The sequence below is a fragment of the Hypanus sabinus genome, chromosome 7 (genome assembly GCF_030144855.1).
Source record: "Hypanus sabinus isolate sHypSab1 chromosome 7, sHypSab1.hap1, whole genome shotgun sequence".
NCBI lineage: Eukaryota > Metazoa > Chordata > Chondrichthyes > Myliobatiformes > Dasyatidae > Hypanus > Hypanus sabinus.
This window is the reverse complement of record NC_082712.1, coordinates 178,704,156-178,723,764: the sequence shown is the minus strand read 5'-3', so window position 1 is coordinate 178,723,764 and position 19,609 is coordinate 178,704,156. Positions and strand designations below refer to the sequence as shown.

Below are 19,609 nucleotides of genomic sequence, written 5' to 3'. Positions count from 1 at the left end.
ACACTGGAGGAACTCAACAGGTCAGGCAGCATCTGTGGAAAAAGTACAGTCAACATTTCAGGCCGAGACCCTTTGTCAGGACTGGAGAAAATAAGATGAAAAGTCAGGGTTTGAAGGTGAGAGGGAGGGAGAAACACAAGGTAATAGGTGAAAGTGGGAGGGGGAGGGATGAAGTAAAGAGTTGGAAGGTCCATTGCTGAAAGAGATACAGGGCTGGAGAAGGGAAGTCTAATAGGAGAAGACAGAAGGCCTTGGAAGACAGAAAAGGGGGAGGAGTTCCAGAGGGAGGCGATGGGCAGGCAGGGAGATAAGGTGAGAGAGGAAAATGGGATGGGCAATGGTGAAAATGCGGGGGTGGGGGAGCATTACTGGAAGTTTGAGAAATCGATGATCATGCCATCAGACTGGGGGCTACTCAGACGGAATGTAAGGTGTTGCTTCTCCAACCTGAGGGTAGCGACAGTAAAGGAGGCCAAGTTCTGACATAGATTTTCTCCAGTCCTGATGAAGGGTCTCAGCCCGATACGTTGACTATACTCTTTTCGATGATGCTGCCTAGCCTGCTGAGTTCCTCCAGCACTGATGTGTGTTGTTTGAGCTATACCCATCACTTTTTGTAGGCTTTTGTGTTCTTAGACATCAGTGTTTCCATACCAGAGTGTGTGCAACCAGTGTGCATCTATACGAGTTTGTCAAGGTCTTTGATGTCACGCCAAATCTATGCAAACTCCTAAGAAAGTAGACGTGCTACCATTCCTTCTTTGTGACGACACTTAACAGCTGGCATGGAGGGAACAATAAACCTACTATATGTACAGTAACTCACTATTTTTTCTCCTTTTTTTACTCTTGTTTTGCACTAATTACTTAATATATATGTATATTTCTTTTTGTAATTTATAGTTTTTTATTATGCATCACAATGTATTGCTGTTGCAAAATAACATATTTCACAACACATGCCAGACGCCAGCAATACTAAACTTGATTGTAATTCTGATTCTGGTTCCAAATTAAACTTTCTTCACTATTTAAGAGTGTGTGTAAATACCTTTAAATGTAGTGACAATGTCTGTTTCTAACACTTCACCTGCTGGTACATTTCAGATACTATACACCACTCAGTGTAAAAATCTTTCCCCTCTAAGACCATAAGACACAGGAGCAGAATAAAACCATTTGGCCCATCAAGTCTGCTAAGCCATTCCATCATGGCTGATTTGTTATCCTCTCAACCCCATTCCTCTGTCTTCTCCCTGTGACCTTTGACAGCCTGACAAATCAAGAACCTATCAGCCTCCATTGTAAATACACTCCACAGCCTTCTGTGGTATTGAATTCTACAGATTCACCACCCTTTGGCTAAAGGAATTCCACCTCATCTCTATTCTAAATGGACATGCCTCCATTCTGAGGCCGGGCCCTCTTTCAGAAACATCCTCTCTGCATCCAATCTATCCAGAGCCTTTCAAAATTCGATAGGTTTCAATGAGATCCCCCCTCATTCTTCTAAACCCCAGTGAGTATGCGTCCAGAGCTGCCAAACACTCCTCCTACTTCAACCCTTTCATTCCTGGGATCATTCTCATGACTCTGAATGATCCTGGGAATTAACCCCTTCCTCTCATGTAAACTTATGCCCTTTTGTCTTTGATCCTTAAAATCCATATTTACAACCAAATTTAGCTTTGTCTTAACAGTCAATGGAAAGACAGTAAACCCCCTCCCACAGTGTGACCCTCTCTCAGTACCTCCCCTCCCACAGTGTGACACTCCCTCAGTGCTACAGCCCCCACAATGTGACCCTCCCTCAGTACCACCTCTCCCACAGTGTGATCCTCCCTCAGTACCACCCACCCCCTCCCACAGTGTGACCCTCCCTCGGTACCACAAATCCCACAGTGTGACCCTCCCTCGGTACCATCCCCTCCCACAGTGTGACCCTCCCTCAGTACCACCCCACCCACAGTGTGACCCTCACTCAGTACCACCTCTCCCACAGTGTGATCCTCCCTCAGTACCACCCCTCCCACAGTGTGATCCTCCCTCAGTACCACCTCTCCCACAGTGTGATCCTCCCTCAGTACCACCTCTCCCACAGTGTGATCCTCCCTCAGTACCACCCACCCCCTCCCACAGTGTGACCCTCCCTCGGTACCACAAATCCCACAGTGTGACCCTCCCTCGGTACCATCCCCTCCCACAGTGTGACCCTCCCTCAGTACCACCCCACCCACAGTGTGACCCTCACTCAGTACCACCTCCTCTCACAATGTGGCCCTCCCTCAGTATCGGCCCTCCCACAGTGTGACCCTCCCTCAGTATCGGCCCTCCCACAGCAAGGCTCACCCTCAATACTGCCCTTTTCATTAATGTTCTGGATGTTGCTGACTAAGTTAAAGCATAACTGTGTAAAATTATTTCATTGTTTATAGTCACTAAAGCACAAAAACAGGCCTTCTGGCCTATCTAGTCCATGCTGACGGTTATCTTGCCTGGTCCCATTGACCTGCACCTGGATCATAGTTCTCCATACCACTCCCATCCATTTGCCTATTCAAATTTCTCTCAGATGTTGAAATCAAACCCACACCTGCCACTTCCATTGGCAGCTCGTTCCACACTCTCACCACCCTGAGTGAAGAAATTCCCTCTCAGGTTCCGTTTAAATACTTCACCTTTCACTCTTAAACTATAACTTCTAGCTGTAGTCTCACCCGACCTCATCAAACCTTACACTTACCCTATCTATATCACTCATAATCTCCCTTCATTCTCCTAAGCTCCTAACCTATTTATTCAGTCTTTCCTTTTAACTCAGGCCCTCAAGTCCTGGTGGCCTCTTGGCAAAATTTCTCTGTACTCTTTCAGCCTTATTGAAGGCTGTCTTGTAGGTATATGAGCAAAACTGCACACAATATTCCAAATTACACCTCACCAACATCTTCAACTTAACCTGCTAACTTGAAGGACAATGTACATAAAGTTCTCATTATGACCTCATCTATGTTCAAGGAATTACCGATAACTGCTTGGTACAGAAGCTGCACTGCGGTGCACAGGAAGGCTCTACAACACCTATCAAAACTTGCAAACACATCACTGGCACCAGCCAACCCACCATCAAGGTCACATATACAAAAAGATGCCAGAAAAGGGCCAGTAACATGATGAAGGCACCCACCCACCCACCCTGCTCATGGACTATTTGCCCGCTCCCAGCAGGGAGGAGGCTACATAGCATCTACACAAGGACCACCAGACTGATCAACACCTCCACCCATTAACCCACCCTTTCACCCTTCCACACCCCCAACCACCACTACTTTATCATTTCCTGTCAGTCACCTTATGTACAGACACTCCTGTGCCTAGGGTCTCTTCATGGACATACAATCAATCTGTGTATATAATCTAGCTTATATATTTATATTTATTGTGTTTTGATTGTGCTGCAACGGATCAGGTTTAACAATTATTTTGTTCTCCTTTACACTTGTATACTGGAATTGACATTATTCAATCCTGAACAATCTGCATTCCCAGATCCCTCTATTCTATCATAGTCCTCAGGGTGTAAGTCCTCCCCTGGTTTGTCATCCCCAATTGCAACACTTCCCAGTCAGCTCACAGCCTTCTAGTGACTCACTTTTGTCACTGGCAAATTCCTCCTGGCTTCTGAAGACCTGCCCAGCTGAAGTCTCATTCAGGCCCCCAGTTGAAGACACACCAGCAGCTGTGTTGCCGTTCTCATTCCCATCCATGGATGAGCAAGTTGTCCCAGCACCTAGTCCAGAGTCTAAACGTGATACCAAGTTGGGGTCCAGCAAGTCCTTCTCTCCATGATCCACTGCCTGGCTCCTCTGGAGAGATGGCACGCCATCTCCACCCGCTGAACTCCGAACTCTGTCTACCAGCACTTTGGATGTCATTTCAATTTCAGGAAATCTGCAAACAATCAATAAGAGGAAAATTATATTAATTAAAGCAGAAAACGCTAGGTAATTTTCTGCAAACATTTGGCAGTATTGTGCAGGTCATCACTAACCCTGCTGATCTCTCGAAAGAGTTTCTCATTAATGGTCCTTTCCTGCATCAGGGGATACATTTGAGGACAATATCCATGTCCTTCAACCTCTGCACAGTTATCTTCAAGACTGGTTAGTATCATTTCCAGTATACAAGAGTAAAGAAGAATGAAGTAATTGTTATTCCAGACCCAACACAACACGAAAAAACACAATAATAATTTTAAAACACAATAAATATAAATGCATAAGATAGCTAATCCACATAGATTGATTGTATGTCCTTGAAGTGACGCAAGGCACAGGAGAGTCTGTACATAAAGTAACTGACAGGAAATGATAAAGTAGTGGTAGTTGGGGGTGTGGAGGGGTGGGTTAGTGGGCAGAGGTGTTGATCAGTTTAACTATTTGGGAAAAGTACCTGTTTTTTAATTTGGATGCTACAGAGGCTCCTTGCTGATAGGAGTGGGATAAACAGTTCATAAGCTGGGTGGGGGGGAGGAATCCTTCATGATGTTTCTGGCCCTTTTCTGACACCTTTCTGTATATGTCCTTGATGGCGGGTAGGGCGGAGCCAGTGACAATTTTGACTATCCATTGTCGAGCCTTCCTGTCCATGACAGTGCACTTGCCATTCCATTGGACCATAAGGCAAAGGAGCAGAATTAAATCATTTGGCCAATTGAGTCTGCTCCATCGTTCAATCATGGTTGATCATTATTTCCCCTCCTCAGACCCACACCCCAGCTTTCTCCCTGTAATTTTTTATGCTGTGCCTTTGATAGTGAGTGAAGAGTGTTCAGCCTCCTCAGAAAGTAAAGGCATTGGCGAGTTTTCCTGATTGTGTTCTGGGACCATGAGAGGTTGTGTGAGATGCACATTCCCAGGACTTTGAAACTGCTCACAGTTACAAGAGAATCATAAGGCACAGCCCAGGGTTCCTCTGGAAGGGAAGGGGGGAAACAAAAGTTTAAGAAGCTTTACTATTAGCTTCTGCTTCCTTTTACTCTCGATAGCTTTGCCAATTTTCTGGTTGTTCATCCAAGAAATGGGTTCAAACAATGGCAAATGGGAGTAAATTAATCTGTTGAAGTTTCTTGTCAACAGACTCTTTAAGTATCCTCAGGTACACTGATAAACCCTTGATTTGTAGTGTCACCAGTTAATTTGTTCTGTACCCTACAATATCTAATTCATGCACTTCATTTATTTATGCACAATTCATTTGAAGATCTTATTCTTACTTTCTTCAGGTATTATGTGTTATATATCTGTATTGTGTCCTTCTGTGCTTGACACCCAGGTGTAGAGAAAGATTGTCTCATTTGACAGTATACATGTATATGGTTAAATGACAATAAACTTGACTTGATATCTCAATCTACCTCGTCATGTCTCCTGCTCCTTATTGTCTGCCTGAGCTGCGCTTTCTCTGTAGCTGTTATGCTTTATTCTGGTACTGATTTCCCTTCTTCTACCTCAATGCGCCATGTGAAGATCTGACCTGTACAAACACTGTGACCATGTGAGGATCTGACCTGTACAAACACTCTGACCATGTGAGGATCTGACCTGTACAAACACTATGACCATGTGAGGATCTGACCGTTACGAACACTCTGACCATGTGAAGGTCTGACCGGTACGAACACTCTGACTATGTGAGGATCTGACCGGTACGAACACTCTGACCATGTGAGGATCTGACCGGTACGAACACTCTGACCATGTGAGGATCCGACCGGTACGAACACTGTGACCATGTGAAGGTCTGACCGGTACGAACACTATGACCATGTGAAGGTCTGACCGGTACGAACACTGTGACCATGTGAAGGTCTGACCGGTACGAACACTCTGACCATGTGAAGGTCTGACCGGTACGAACACTGTGACCATGTGAGGATCTGACCGGTACGAACACTATGACCATGTGAAGGTCTGACCGGTACGAACACTCTGACCATGTGAGGATCTGACCGGTACGAACACTCTGACCATGTGAGGATCTGACCTGTACGAACACTATGACCATGTGAAGGTCTGACCGGTACGAACACTGTGACCATGTGAGGATCTGACCTGTACGAACACTATGACCATGTGAGGATCCGACCGGTACGAACACTCTGACCATGTGAAGGTCTGACCGGTACGAACACTCTGACCATGTGAGGATCTGACCGGTACGAACACTCTGACCATGTGAGGATCTGACCGGTACGAACACTCTGACCATGTGAGGATCCGACCGGTACGAACACTCTGACCATGTGAAGGTCTGACCGGTACGAACACTCTGACCATGTGAAGGTCTGACCGGTACGAACACTCTGACCATGTGAGGATCTGACCGGTACAAACACTCTGACCATGTGAAGGTCTGACCGGTACGAACACTCTGACCATGTGAGGATCTGACCGGTACGAACACTCTGACCATGTGAGGATCCGACCGGTACGAACACTATGACCATGTGAAGGTCTGACCGGTACGAACACTCTGACCATGTGAAGGTCTGACCGGTACGAACACTCTGACCATGTGAGGATCTGACCGGTACGAACACTCTGACCATGTGAAGGTCTGACCTGTACAAACACTCTGACCATGTGAAGGTCTGACCGGTACGAACACTATGACCATGTGAGGATCTGACCGGTACGAACACTCTGACCATGTGAAGGTCTGACCTGTACAAACACTCTGACCATGTGAAGGTCTGACCGGTACGAACACTCTGACCATGTGAGGATCTGACCGGTACGAACACTCTGACCATGTGAGGATCTGACCGGTACGAACACTCTGACCATGTGAAGGTCTGACCGGTACGAACACTCTGACCATGTGAAGGTCTGACCGGTACGAACACTCTGACCATGTGAGGATCTGACCTGTACGAACACTATGACCATGTGAGGATCTGACCGGTACGAACACTCTGACCATGTGAGGATCTGACCGGTACGAACACTATGACCATGTGAGGATCTGACCGGTACGAACACTGTGACCATGTGAGGATCTGACCGGTACGAACACTATGACCATGTGAGGATCTGACCGGTACGAACACTATGACCATGTGAGGATCTGACCTGTACGAACACTATGACCATGTGAGGATCTGACCGGTACGAACACTCTGACCATGTGAAGGTCTGACCGGTACGAACACTCTGACCATGTGAGGATCTGACCGGTACGAACACTCTGACCATGTGAGGATCTGACCGGTACGAACACTCTGACCATGTGAAGGTCTGACCGGTACGAACACTCTGACCATGTGAAGGTCTGACCGGTACGAACACTCTGACCATGTGAGGATCTGACCTGTACGAACACTATGACCATGTGAAGGTCTGACCGGTACGAACACTCTGACCATGTGAGGATCTGACCGGTACGAACACTCTGACCATGTGAGGATCTGACCGGTACGAACACTCTGACTATGTGAGGATCTGACCGGTACGAACACTCTGACCATGTGAGGATCCGACCGGTACGAATACACTGACCATGTGAAGATCTGACCGGTACGAACACTCTGACCATGTGAAGGTCTGACCGGTACGAACACTCTGACCATGTGAAGGTCTGACCGGTACGAACACTGTGACCATGTGAAGGTCTGACCAGTATGAACACATTTTCCCCTCTTTTTGCACTACCTATTGAATTCATTTTATATATTTAACCCATTTCTGATTCTGCCATGCTTTTCCCTGTATCTCGATACATGCCATCATGTCATTAGGCAAAAGGCAGGTAACTATAGGCCTGTTAGTTTAACATCCATAATTGGGAAAATACTTGAAACTATCATTAAAGAAGAAATAGTGAGGCATCTGGAAAGAAATGGATCCATTAGACAGACGCAGCATAGATTCAGCAAAGGCAGGTCCTGTTTGACAAACTTGCTGGTGTTCTTTGAGGATATAATGAGCGCAGTGGATAGAGGGGAACAAATTATTTACTTGGATTTATTTGGCGTTCGATAAGGTGCCACATAAATGACTTAACAATAAGTAAGGATGCTTGGGGGGGTAAGGATGAGTTGGGGGGGTGATATATTAGCATGGATAGAGGATTGATTAACTAATAGAAAGCAGAGTGTTGGGATACATGGGCATTACTCTTGTTGGCAATCAGTGATCAGTGTGCCACAGGGCTCAGTGCTGGGCCCACAACTGTTCATGATTTACATTAATGATCTGGAAGAGGAGACCAAGTGTAGCGTATTTAAGTTGCTGATAATACTAAATTGAGCAGAAAAGCAAATTGTGCAGAAGATACAGAGAGTCTGCAGAGAGATATAGATGGGTTAAAAGTGTGGGCAAGGGTCTGGCAGATGGAGTACAATGTTTGTAAATGCGAGGTCATCCACTTTGGAAGGAAAAATGAAAGAGCAAATTATTATTTAAATAGTAAAAAAAAATTGAGCATGCTGCTGTGCAGAGGGACTTGGAGGTGCTTGTGCATGAATCACAAAAGTTTGGTTTGCAGGTGCAGCAGGCTATGAAGAAGGCAAATGGAACGTTGGCCTTCATTGCTAGAGGGATTGAATTCAAGAACAGGGAGATTATGCTGCAACTATACAGGGTACTGGTGAGACCACACCTGGAGTACTGTGTGCAGTTCTGGTCTCCTTACTTGAGGAAGGATACATTGGCTTTGGAGGCAGTCCAGAGGAGATTCACCAGATTGATTCCAGAGATGAGGGTGTTAGGCTATGAGAGATTGAGTCACCTGAGACTGTACTCGCTGGAATTCAGAAGAATTCAATTCTAGATCTTATAAAATTATGAAAGGGATAGATACGATAGAGGCAAGAAAGTTGCTTCCACTTGGTTAGTGAGACTAGAACTAGGGGACATAGCCTCAAGATTCAGTGGAGTAGATTTAGGACAGAGATGAGAAGGAACTGCTTTTCCCAGAGTGATGAGTCTGTGGAATTCCCTGCACAATGAAGCAGTGGAGGCTACCTCAGTAAATATATTTAAGAAAAGGTTGGATAGATTTTTGCATAGTAGGGTAATTAAGGGTTACGGAGAAAAGGCAGGTAAATGCCATATTCTTATTGAATGGCAGAGCAGGCTCGATGGGCTTGCTGGCCTACTTCTGCTCCTGTTTCTTGTGTTCTTAGAATGAACCAATTCCAATTCCAATCTGTCTCATCAGACAGACGATACAATGGCCTGAAACCATGTACCACCAGACTCCTCAAGAACAACCTCTATCCCACCTTTATAAGACTATTGAACGGTTCCCTAATATGAAAAGATGAACTTTTGACATCACAGTCTAACTTGTTAAGATCCTGCACTTTATTCTGCATTCCATTACTGTTTTACCCTGTTTGACTTCAATGCACTTTTGTAATCTGATCTATATGGATGGTATACAGAGCAAGCTTTTCACCATAACTCGGTGCATGTGATAATAGTAAACCAACCAACCAAGTGACTGATTTAAAGATCATTACATGGTGCATTGTGGTGGAAAATGTAAAATAATAACAAACCAATAAACACAAGAGATTCTGCAGATGTCAGAAATCCAAAGCAACATACACAAAATGCAGGAGGTCGGTCAAATGAATAAATAGTCAACATTTTGGGCAGAGACCCTTCATCAGATCATACACAGCAAGTTGTTCCACAACGATATGTACAATGTAGGCACCATTATTTTTCACATGGTTCTGCTGAGGCAGGTAAATGGTTCTTCGAGGAACACACACGTTACACGTAGAGGTGTGTCTGTAAACTTGTAGATAGGCAGAGGTACAATTATGCTCAGGAGGTGCCACAGAGTGCCACAGAGTGTATATTAATGGTCTTCTGCTGCTGCAGCCCATCCACTTCAAGGTTTGATGTGTTTTGCTCCTCTGCACTGCACTGTTGTAACGTGTGGTTATCTGAGTTACTGTCACCTTCCTGTCAGCCTGAACCAGTCTGGCCACTCTCCTCTGACCTCTCTCATTTACAAAGTGTTTTCACTCACAGAACTGCTGCTCACTGGATGTGTTTTGGTTATCTGTAAACCCTGGAGCAGGCATTCCCAGCCTCTTTTAGGTCATAGGACCTTACAGAGAGGTCCGTGGGCCCCAGGCTGAGAACCTCTGCTCTAGAGATTGTTCTGCGTGAAAATCCCAGGGGATCAAGTTTCTGAGACACTCAAACCACCCCGTCTAGCATCAAAAATCATTCCATGGACAAAGTCACTGAGATCACATTTCTTCCCATATCTGATGTTTGGTCTAAACATCAACTGAATCTCTTGACCATGTCTGCATGGTGAATTGCTGCCACATGATTTGTTGATTAGATATCTGCCTTAACAAGCAGGTGTACAGGTGTAACTAATAGAGACAGCATCACCATCATCAATATGACATGGGTGATCATGGTCTTCCATCTGTCTTTAATCTGAGAAGTTCTAATAAGCTCTTCAAAACTCTTGCCTGTCCGTCCCTTGATGTAACTCACAAATGTCATGCGCTGTTGACCGCGACTATTAGTTCCATCAATGTTTCCTGTCACTGCAAGATGTTCGAGCTTCTCTTTCCTCAATACATGTCCCATAAATTCCAACTGCTGTTTCCTGATTGATGATATCAGTTCTCTTCTTCTTCCAGCTTTTCGCAACACTTCCTCATATGTTTCTGTCTTTCCACGATATTTTCATCATTCTTCTCAAAAAACACATTTCTGCCACTCCAAGTCATCCCTCATTTTGCTTTGATATTGTCTAACATTCTCTTCCATATGTTAGTGTGGTATGAACATAGCCAATAAAGTGGCCACTGGTTGTATATTCATATATCTACAGATGTTCCAATCAATATTTTATGCAAATATGCTGTTATATATGCAGGAAATTACATTGCAGATGTAGCCACGTGTATCTGTTGCTTTGAACAGCACACCATTGTAAGTACGAATAGATGACCACAAGGATTTAGATCAGTTTTTGTACTTACCTGTGTTTCAAGTAAATAGGTTTATTGTCACATATACTGTGATACAGTGAGAAGCTTGTCTTGCATATTGTTCATACAGATCAGACCATTACATAGTGCATTGAGGTAGTACGAGGGAAAACAATAACAGAATGCAGAGTAAAGTGTAGCAGCTACAGAGAAAGTGTGGTGTGGGCAGACAATAAGATGCAAGGTAGATTGTGAGATCAGGAGTCCATCTTATTGTACTAGGGAACGATTCAAGTAACTCTGCTATGGATGGTCCCAAACCCGGCTGTGAAAGGAGGAAGAATGAGTATGAACTCCCCATGGACAGTCCCAAACCCGGCTGTGAAAGGAGGAGGAACGGGTATGAACTCCCCATGGACAGTCCCAAACCCGGCTGTGAAAGGAGGAGGAACGGGTATGAACTCCCCATGGACAGTCCCAAACCCGGCTGTGAAAGGAGGAGGAACGGGTATGAACTCCCCATGGACAGTCCCAAACCCGGCTGTGAAAGGAGGAGGTACGGGTATGAACTCCCCATGGACAGTCCCAAACCCGGCTGTGAAAGGAGGAGGAATGGGTATGAACTCCCCATGGACAGTCCCAAACCCGGCTATGAAAGGAGGAGGGTTGGGTATGAACTCCCCATGGACAGTCCCAAACCCGACTGTGAAAGGAGGAGGAACGGGTATGAACTCCCCATGGACAGTCCCAAACCCGGCTGTGAAAGGAGGAGGAACGGGTATGAACTCCCCATGGACAGTCCCAAACCCGGCTGTGAAAGGAGGAGGAACGGGTATGAACTCCCCATGGACAGTCCCAAACCCGGCTGTGAAAGGAGGAGGTACGGGTATGAACTCCCCATGGACGGTCCCAAACCCGGCTGTGAAAGGAGGAGGAATGGGTATGAACTCCCCATGGACAGTCCCAAACCCGGCTATGAAAGGAGGAGGGTTGGGTATGAACTCCCCATGGACAGTCCCAAACCCGGCTATGAAAGGAGGAGGGTTGGGTATGAACTCCCCATGGACAGTCCCAAACCCGGCTGTGAAAGGAGGAGGAACGGGTATGAACTCCCCATGGACAGTCCCAAACCCGGCTGTGAAAGGAGGAGGAACGGGTATGAACTCCCCATGGACAGTCCCAAACCCGGCTGTGAAAGGAGGAGGAACGGGTATGAACTCCCCATGGACAGTCCCAAACCCGGCTGTGAAAGGAGGAGGAACGGGTATGAACTCCCCATGGACAGTCCCAAATCTGGCTGTGAAAGGAGGAGGAACGGGTATGAACTCCCCATGGACAGTCCCAAACCCGGCTGTGAAAGGAGGAGGGTTGGGTATGAACTCCCCATGGGCAGTCCCACGCCCAGCTGTGAAAGGAGGAGGAACGGGTATGAACTCCCCATGGACAGTCCCAAATCCGGCTGTGAAAGGAGGAGGAACGGGTATGAACTCCCCACGGACAGTCCCAAACCCGGCTGTGAAAGGAGGAGGGTTGGGTATGAACTCCCCATGGACAGTCCCAAACCCGGCTGTGAAAGGAGGAGGAACGGGTATGAACACCCCATGGACAGTCCCAAACCCGGCTGTGAAAGGAGGAGGAACGGGTATGAACTCCCCATGGACAGTCCCAAACCCGGCTATGAAAGGAGGAGGGTTGGGTATGAACTCCCCATGGACAGTCCCAAACCCAGCTGTGAAAGGAGGAGGGTTGGGTATGAACTCCCCACGGACAGTCCCAAACCCGGCTGTGAAAGGAGGAGGGTTGGGTATGAACTCCCCATGGACAGTCCCAAACCCGGCTGTGAAAGGAGGAGGAACGGGTATGAACTCCCCATGGACAGTCCCAAACCCGGCTGTGAAAGGAGGAGGAATAGGTATGAACTCCCCACGGACAGTCCCAAACCCGGCTGTGAAAGGAGGAGGAACGGGTATGAACTCCCCATGGACAGTCCCAATCCCGGCTGTGAAAGGAGGAGGGTTGGACATGGGGCTGGCAACCCCATCCCATAAAAACCCTGAGCTACAGAAATGTCGACAGAAACTCCGAAGGCCTCATCCCTGGAAGAGGGAGGATCTGTGGTAAAAGCAGAAGCCACAGGGCTGATCCACCTTCGGCCCAGGACTTTGATGAGCTGCTGTCTGTGGCCAACGCTCCAGTTGGGGTGATGGGTTTAAGAAGAAGAAAAACCAATCAAGTCAGAATCAGAATCAGATTTAATATCACTGGCATATGTGTGAAATTTGTTGTTTTGTGCAATGCAAAGTAAGAAAAACTATAAATTACAATAAGAAGTAAACATAAAATATTAAAGTAAATAAGTAGTGTTAAAAGAGAGGGTAAGATACTGAGGAAGTGCTCATGGGTTATAACAGAGTGGTGGGAGCTATCCCATCTCAGAGTACCGCATAAATTGCACAATACCTATGTGTATTGTTCAGAAGCTTCGGACCTGCTTAGACAAAGTATGGTGAACATTTCTGGTCGTGGAAGTATGGAGGTGATGCTAAATGTACGTTGGGAGTGAGAGATTCAGGAAAAGAATGAACAGTGTGCCTGCAGAAAGGGTGAGGGGATACAAGTCGTAAGCAAGGTTTGATAATGTCAACGAAGAGAAAACGTTTTAATCAGCAGGTGAGTTTAGAAGTAGGCACTATAGATGGCAAATGCCTCTTTGGGAATGGAGAAGGAATGCGAAGAGTGGTAAAGCTGTAACTTGCTAACATGAAGTGTGGTTGAGTTGAACATTTAAAGTGAAGCTCAGTAAAACGTGAACATAGAACAGTATAACACAGTACAGGCCCTTTGGCCCAAAATGTCCTGCTGACATGTTAAAGTACTGTACTCCAAGATCAATCTAACCTTTCCCTCCTGCAAAGCCTTCCATTTTTCTATCATTTACTCTATCTATGCCTTTCATAATCTTATAAACCTCTATCAGATCACCTCTCAGCCTCTGCCACTCCAGAGAAAATAATACAAGCTTATCAAACTGGTCTATTAGTGAAGACTCTCTAATCCAGGCAGCATCCTGGTGAATCTCATCTACACCCTCTCCCAAGACTCAGCATTATGTTGGACTATTTTAAAAGCATAAGACAATAGGAGCTGAATTCAGTTGTTTGACCCATCACGTCTGCATTGCCGTTCCTTCATGGCTGTTTTATTATCTCTCTCGAACCAAAGGGAGATGACAGGCAGGTGAGGAGAAGAGGTAGGAGGCCGGAGTGGGGAATTGAAGAAGAGGGAAGGGGAAACTCTCTCTCTCGATCCCATTCTCCAGCATATCCCCCCCATAACCTTTCATCCCCTTACCAATCAAAGACCTATCAATCTCTGCTCTAAATCTGTCCAATGACTTGGCCTCCACAGCCGTCTGTAGCAATGACTTCCACAGATTCACCATACTCGGGTCAAAGCAATTTTGATGTATTTTCGCAAACTTTGAGCATACTCTTGTCTGACCCGTGAATCCTGACAAAGCAGAAGGCACTTTCATCTCCCATAATATACATCATTTTTGATTTCTGTGGAATAACTAAATTGGGAATCCACCCCCCCTTCCCCTTCCCTCTTCTTCAATTCCCCACTCCAGCCTCTTACCTCTTCTCCTCACCTGCTTGTCATCTCCCTTTGGTTTCCTTTCTCCCATGGTTCACTCTCCTCTCATATCAGATTCCTCTTTTCCATCCCTTTGCATTTTTCACCTACCACTCCCAGCTTCTTTCTTCACCCACCTGGCTTGACCTGTCACCTGCCAGCTTGTCCTCCTTCCCCTCCCCCACCTTCTTATTCTGGTATCTTGGCCTAAAATATCAATTGTTTATTCATTTCCATGAGCTGCTGAGTTCCTCCAGCATTTTGTGTGTATTGTTCTGGATTTCCAGTACTCCAGAATCTGTTCTACCTATTGCTAGTCACCACAAGACAAACACCTTTACTACCAACAAGTTTAAAAACAATAGCAAAAAATACTGTAATTTATTTTAAGATTTTACCTGTTAAATACATTTCAGCCCACAAATCTGACAGATTTCTCGTTGCAGTTCAACTCCAGCCTTCTGAAGTTAAAACGTTTTCTCAGATTAGAAAAACTTTTAACAATAATGAAATACTGAAGATCAGAACCGTTACCTCGTCCTTTCCTTGTCAGCAGCTTTCATGTTAAAAATGTCAGATGTGCAAATTAAAATGGCTAAGATTGGCAAGTGCGGTGTGCCTGGTGATGAGTACTTCACTTCAGAAGCAGCTGGCCCGGACAGATCCACTCTCTGGATCTTGTCAATCCAGCATGAGCATGGATATCAAAACAATCTACATTTCAGACACTGGGAACAGCCTCTTGCATCTACGTCATCTTTCATTCAGTTAACACCTGACTTTCATTTCAATCTTATTTCAAGATACAGTACAGAAGATACAGTGGACCCCTGACCACCCAGTAACCCACCGATTGAACCCTAGCCTTAACACAGCACAATTTACAATGATTGGTTAACCAACTAACCAGAGGAAACCCTCACGCACACGGGGAACTTTCTTACAGAGGACACCGGAACTGAACACTGAACTCCGATGCCCCAAGCTGTGATAGCGTCATGTTACTGTGGCACCTTCGAACCACTATGGAAATCCTTATTCTTGCTAATCTTATATACCTAATACCAACAGTATATACCTGCTTTTCTTCCACAACTTTTAAACGAGACCCAATGAGACGACACAGTCGTGCAGCAGTTAGCATGACACTTTACAGCACTAGCAATCAGGGTCCAGTTCCTGCTGCTCTCTATAAGGAGTTCGCATGCTCTCCCCGTGGCCCCGTCGGTTTCCTCCAGGAGCTCCCGTTTTCCCTCGCAGTCTGAAGACATGCCGGTTAGGGTCAGTAACTTGCAGGAATGCAGTGTTCATGCCAGAAGTGTGGCCACACTGATTGGCTGCATTAATCGCTAACGCAAATGGAGCATTTCCCAATATGTGTCAATATACTTGTGGCAAATAAAGCTAATCTTTATCTTTAACAAGAAACTAGAATGGTTAGCTTTGAAGCTCACAGTACAGATGTTCTTTTGGGAGAAGAGATTCCCAGACTGAACTCACAATACTATAATTATTGCAATTATTATAAAAATACTACAAATATTGCAATTCACAAGACTGAGACCTGATGAAGGGTCTCGGCCCGAAATGTCGACAGCGCTTCTCCCTATAGATGCTGCCTGGCCTACCACGTTCCACCAGCATTTTGTGTGTGTTGCTCGCAATACGACATATAGTTTTAGTCACCTCATTACACGAAAGATGTGGTCAAACAGGAAAGAGTACAGAGATTTACAACACTGTTGCCAGGACTAAAGGATCTGAGTAATAAGAGTACAGTGATTTACAACGGTGTTGCCAGGACTAAAGGATGTGAGTAATAAGAGTACAGAGATTTACAACACTGTTGCCAGGACTAAAGGATCTGAGTAATAAGAGTACAGAGATTTACAACACTGTTGCCAGGACTAAAGGATCTGAGTAATAAGAGTACAGAGATTTACAACATTGCTGCAAGGACTAAAGGACCTGAGTAATAAGAGTACAGAGATTTACAACGGTGTTGCCAGGACTAAAGGATCTGAGTAATAAGAGTACAGAGATTTACAACACTGTTGCCAGGACTAAAGGACCTGAGTAATAAGAGTACAGAGATTGACAACACTATTGCCAGGACTAAAGGACCTGAGTAATAAGAATACAGAGATATACAACGGTGTTGCCAGGACTAAAGGACCTGAGTAATAAGAGTACAGTGCTTTACAACATTGTTACCAGGACTAAAGGATCTGAGTAATAAGAATACAGAGATGTACAACGGTGTTGCCAGGACTAAAGGACCTCAGTAATAAGAGTACAGAGATTTACAACGGTGTTGCCAGGACTAAAGGATCTGAGTAATAAGAGTACAGAGATTTACAACACTGTTGCCAGGACTAAAGGACCTGAGTAATAAGAGTACAGAGATTGACAACACTATTGCCAGGACTAAAGGACCTGAGTAATTAGAATACAGAGATTTACAACGGTGTTGCCAGGACTAAAGGACCTCAGTAATAAGAGTACAGAGATTTACAACGGTATTGCCAGAACTAAAGGACCTGAGTAATAAGAGTACAGAGATTTACAACAGTGTTCCCAGGACTAAAGGATCTGAGTAATAAGAGTACAGAGATTTACAACAGTGTTCCCAGGACTAAAGGATCTGAGTAATAAGAGTACAGAGATTTACAACAGTGTTCCCAGGACTAAAGGATCTGAGTAATAAGAGCATAGAGATTTACAACGGTGTTGCCAGGACTAAAGGACCTGAGTAATAAGAGTACAGAGATTTACAACACTGTTCCCAGGACTAAAGGATCTGAGTAATAAGAGTACAGTGATTTACAACACTGTTGCCGGGACCAAAGGTCCTGAGTAATAACAGTACAGTGATTTACAACACTGTTGCCAGGACAAAAGCATCTGAGTAATAAGAGTACAGAGATTGACAACGGTGCTGTCCGGACTAATGGACTTGAGTAATAAGAGTACAGTCATTTACAACATTGCTGCCAGGACTAAAGAACCTGAGTAATAAGAGTACAGTGATTTACAACATTGTTGCCAGGACTAAAGGACCCGAGTAAGAAGAGTACAGTGATTTACAACACTGTTGCCAGGACTAAAGGACCTGAGTAATAAGAGTACAGAGATTGACAACACTATTACCAGGACTAAAGGACCTGAGTAATAAGAATACAGAGATTTACAACGGTGTTGCCAGGACTAAAGGACCTCAGTAATAAGAGTACAGAGATTTACAACGGTGTTGCCAGGACTAAAGGACCTCAGTAATAAGAGTACAGAGATTTACAACGGTGTTGCCAGGACTAAAGGACCTGAGTAATAAGAGTACAGAGATTTACAACAGTGTTCCCAGGACTAAAGGATCTGAGTAATAAGAGTACAGAGATTTACAACAGTGTTCCCAGGACTAAAGGACCTCAGTAATAAGAGTACAGAGATTTACAACAGTGTTCCCAGGACTAAAGGATCTGAGTAATAAGAGTACAGTGATTTACAACACTGTTGCCAGGACAAAAGCATCTAAGTAATAAGAGTACAGAGATTGACAATGGTGCTGTCCGGACTAATGGACTTGAGTAATAAGAGTACAGTCATTTACAACATTGCTGCCAGGACTAAAGGATCTGAGTAATAAGAGTACAGTGATTTACAACGGTGTTGCCAGGACTAAAGGACCTCAGTAATAAGAGTACAGTGATTTACAACATTGTTGCCAGGACTAAAGGACCCGAGTAATAAGAGTACAGTGATTTACAACATTGTTGCCAGGACTAAAGGACCAGAGTAATAAGAGTACAGTGATTTACAACATTGTTGCCAGGACTAAAGGATCTGAGTAATAAGAGTACAGTGATTTACAACGGTGTTGCCAGGACTAAAGGACCTCAGTAATAAGAGTACAGAGATTTACAACACTGTTGCCAGGACAAAAGCATCTGAGTAATAAGAATACAGAGATTTACAACACTGTTGCCAGGACAAAAGCATCTGAGTAATAAGAGTACAGAGATTTACAACGGTGTTGCCAGGACTTAAGGACCTGAGCAATTAGAGTACAGAGATTGACAACAGTGTTCCCGGGACCAAAGGACCTGAGTAATAAGAGTACAGAGATTGACAACACTGTTGCCAGGACAAAAGGATCTGAGTAATAAGAGTACAGTGATTTACAACGGTGTTGCCAGGACTAAAGGACCTCAGTAATAAGAGTACAGAGATTTACAACGGTGTTGCCAGGACTTAAGGACCTGAGGAATTCGGGTACAGAGATTGACAACAGTGTTCCCGGGACCAAAGGACCTGAGTAATAAGAGTACAGTGATTTACAACACTGTTGCCAGGACAAAAGGATCTGAGTAATAAGAGTACAGTGATTTACAACATTGTTGCCAGGACTAAAGGATCTGAGTAATAAGAGTACAGAGATTGACAACACTGTTGCCAGGTCTAAAGGACCTGAGTATTAAGAATACAGAGATTTACAACGGTGTTGCCAGGACTAAAGGACCTCAGTAATAAGAGTACAGAGATTTACAACGGTGTTGCCAGGACTTAAGGACCTGAGTAATAAGAGTACAGTGATTTACAACATTGTTGCCAGGACTAAAGGACCTGAGTAAGAAGAGTACAGAGATTTACAACAGTGTTGCCTGAACTAAAAGACCTGAGTAATAAGAGTACAGAGATTTACAACAGTGTTGCCAGGACTAAAGGACTGAATAATAAGAGTACAGAGATTTACAACACTGTTGCCAGGACAAAAGCATCTGAGTAATAAGAGTACAGAGATTGACAACAGTGCTGTCCGGACTAAAGGACTTGAATAATAAGAGTACAGTCATTTACAACATTGCTGCCAGGACTAAAGGACCTGAGAAATAAGAGTACAGTGATTTACAACATTGTTACCAGGACTAAAGGATCTGAGTAATAAGAGTACAGTGATTTACAACATTGTTGCCAGGACTAAAGGATCTGAGTAATAAGAGTACA

General features: G+C 44.8%; 1 protein-coding gene across 1 annotated transcript in view; it reads right to left on the bottom strand.

Annotated features, from left to right (window-relative positions):
- Positions 1-19,609, bottom strand: part of mrvi1 (murine retrovirus integration site 1 homolog) — a 619,638-nt gene that overhangs the window by 525,962 nt on the left and 74,067 nt on the right. The window contains exon 2 of the mRNA XM_059976243.1: positions 3,650-3,948. Coding sequence (XP_059832226.1) covers positions 3,650-3,948 — 299 coding nt within the window. The remainder of the gene's footprint in view (positions 1-3,649; positions 3,949-19,609) is intronic.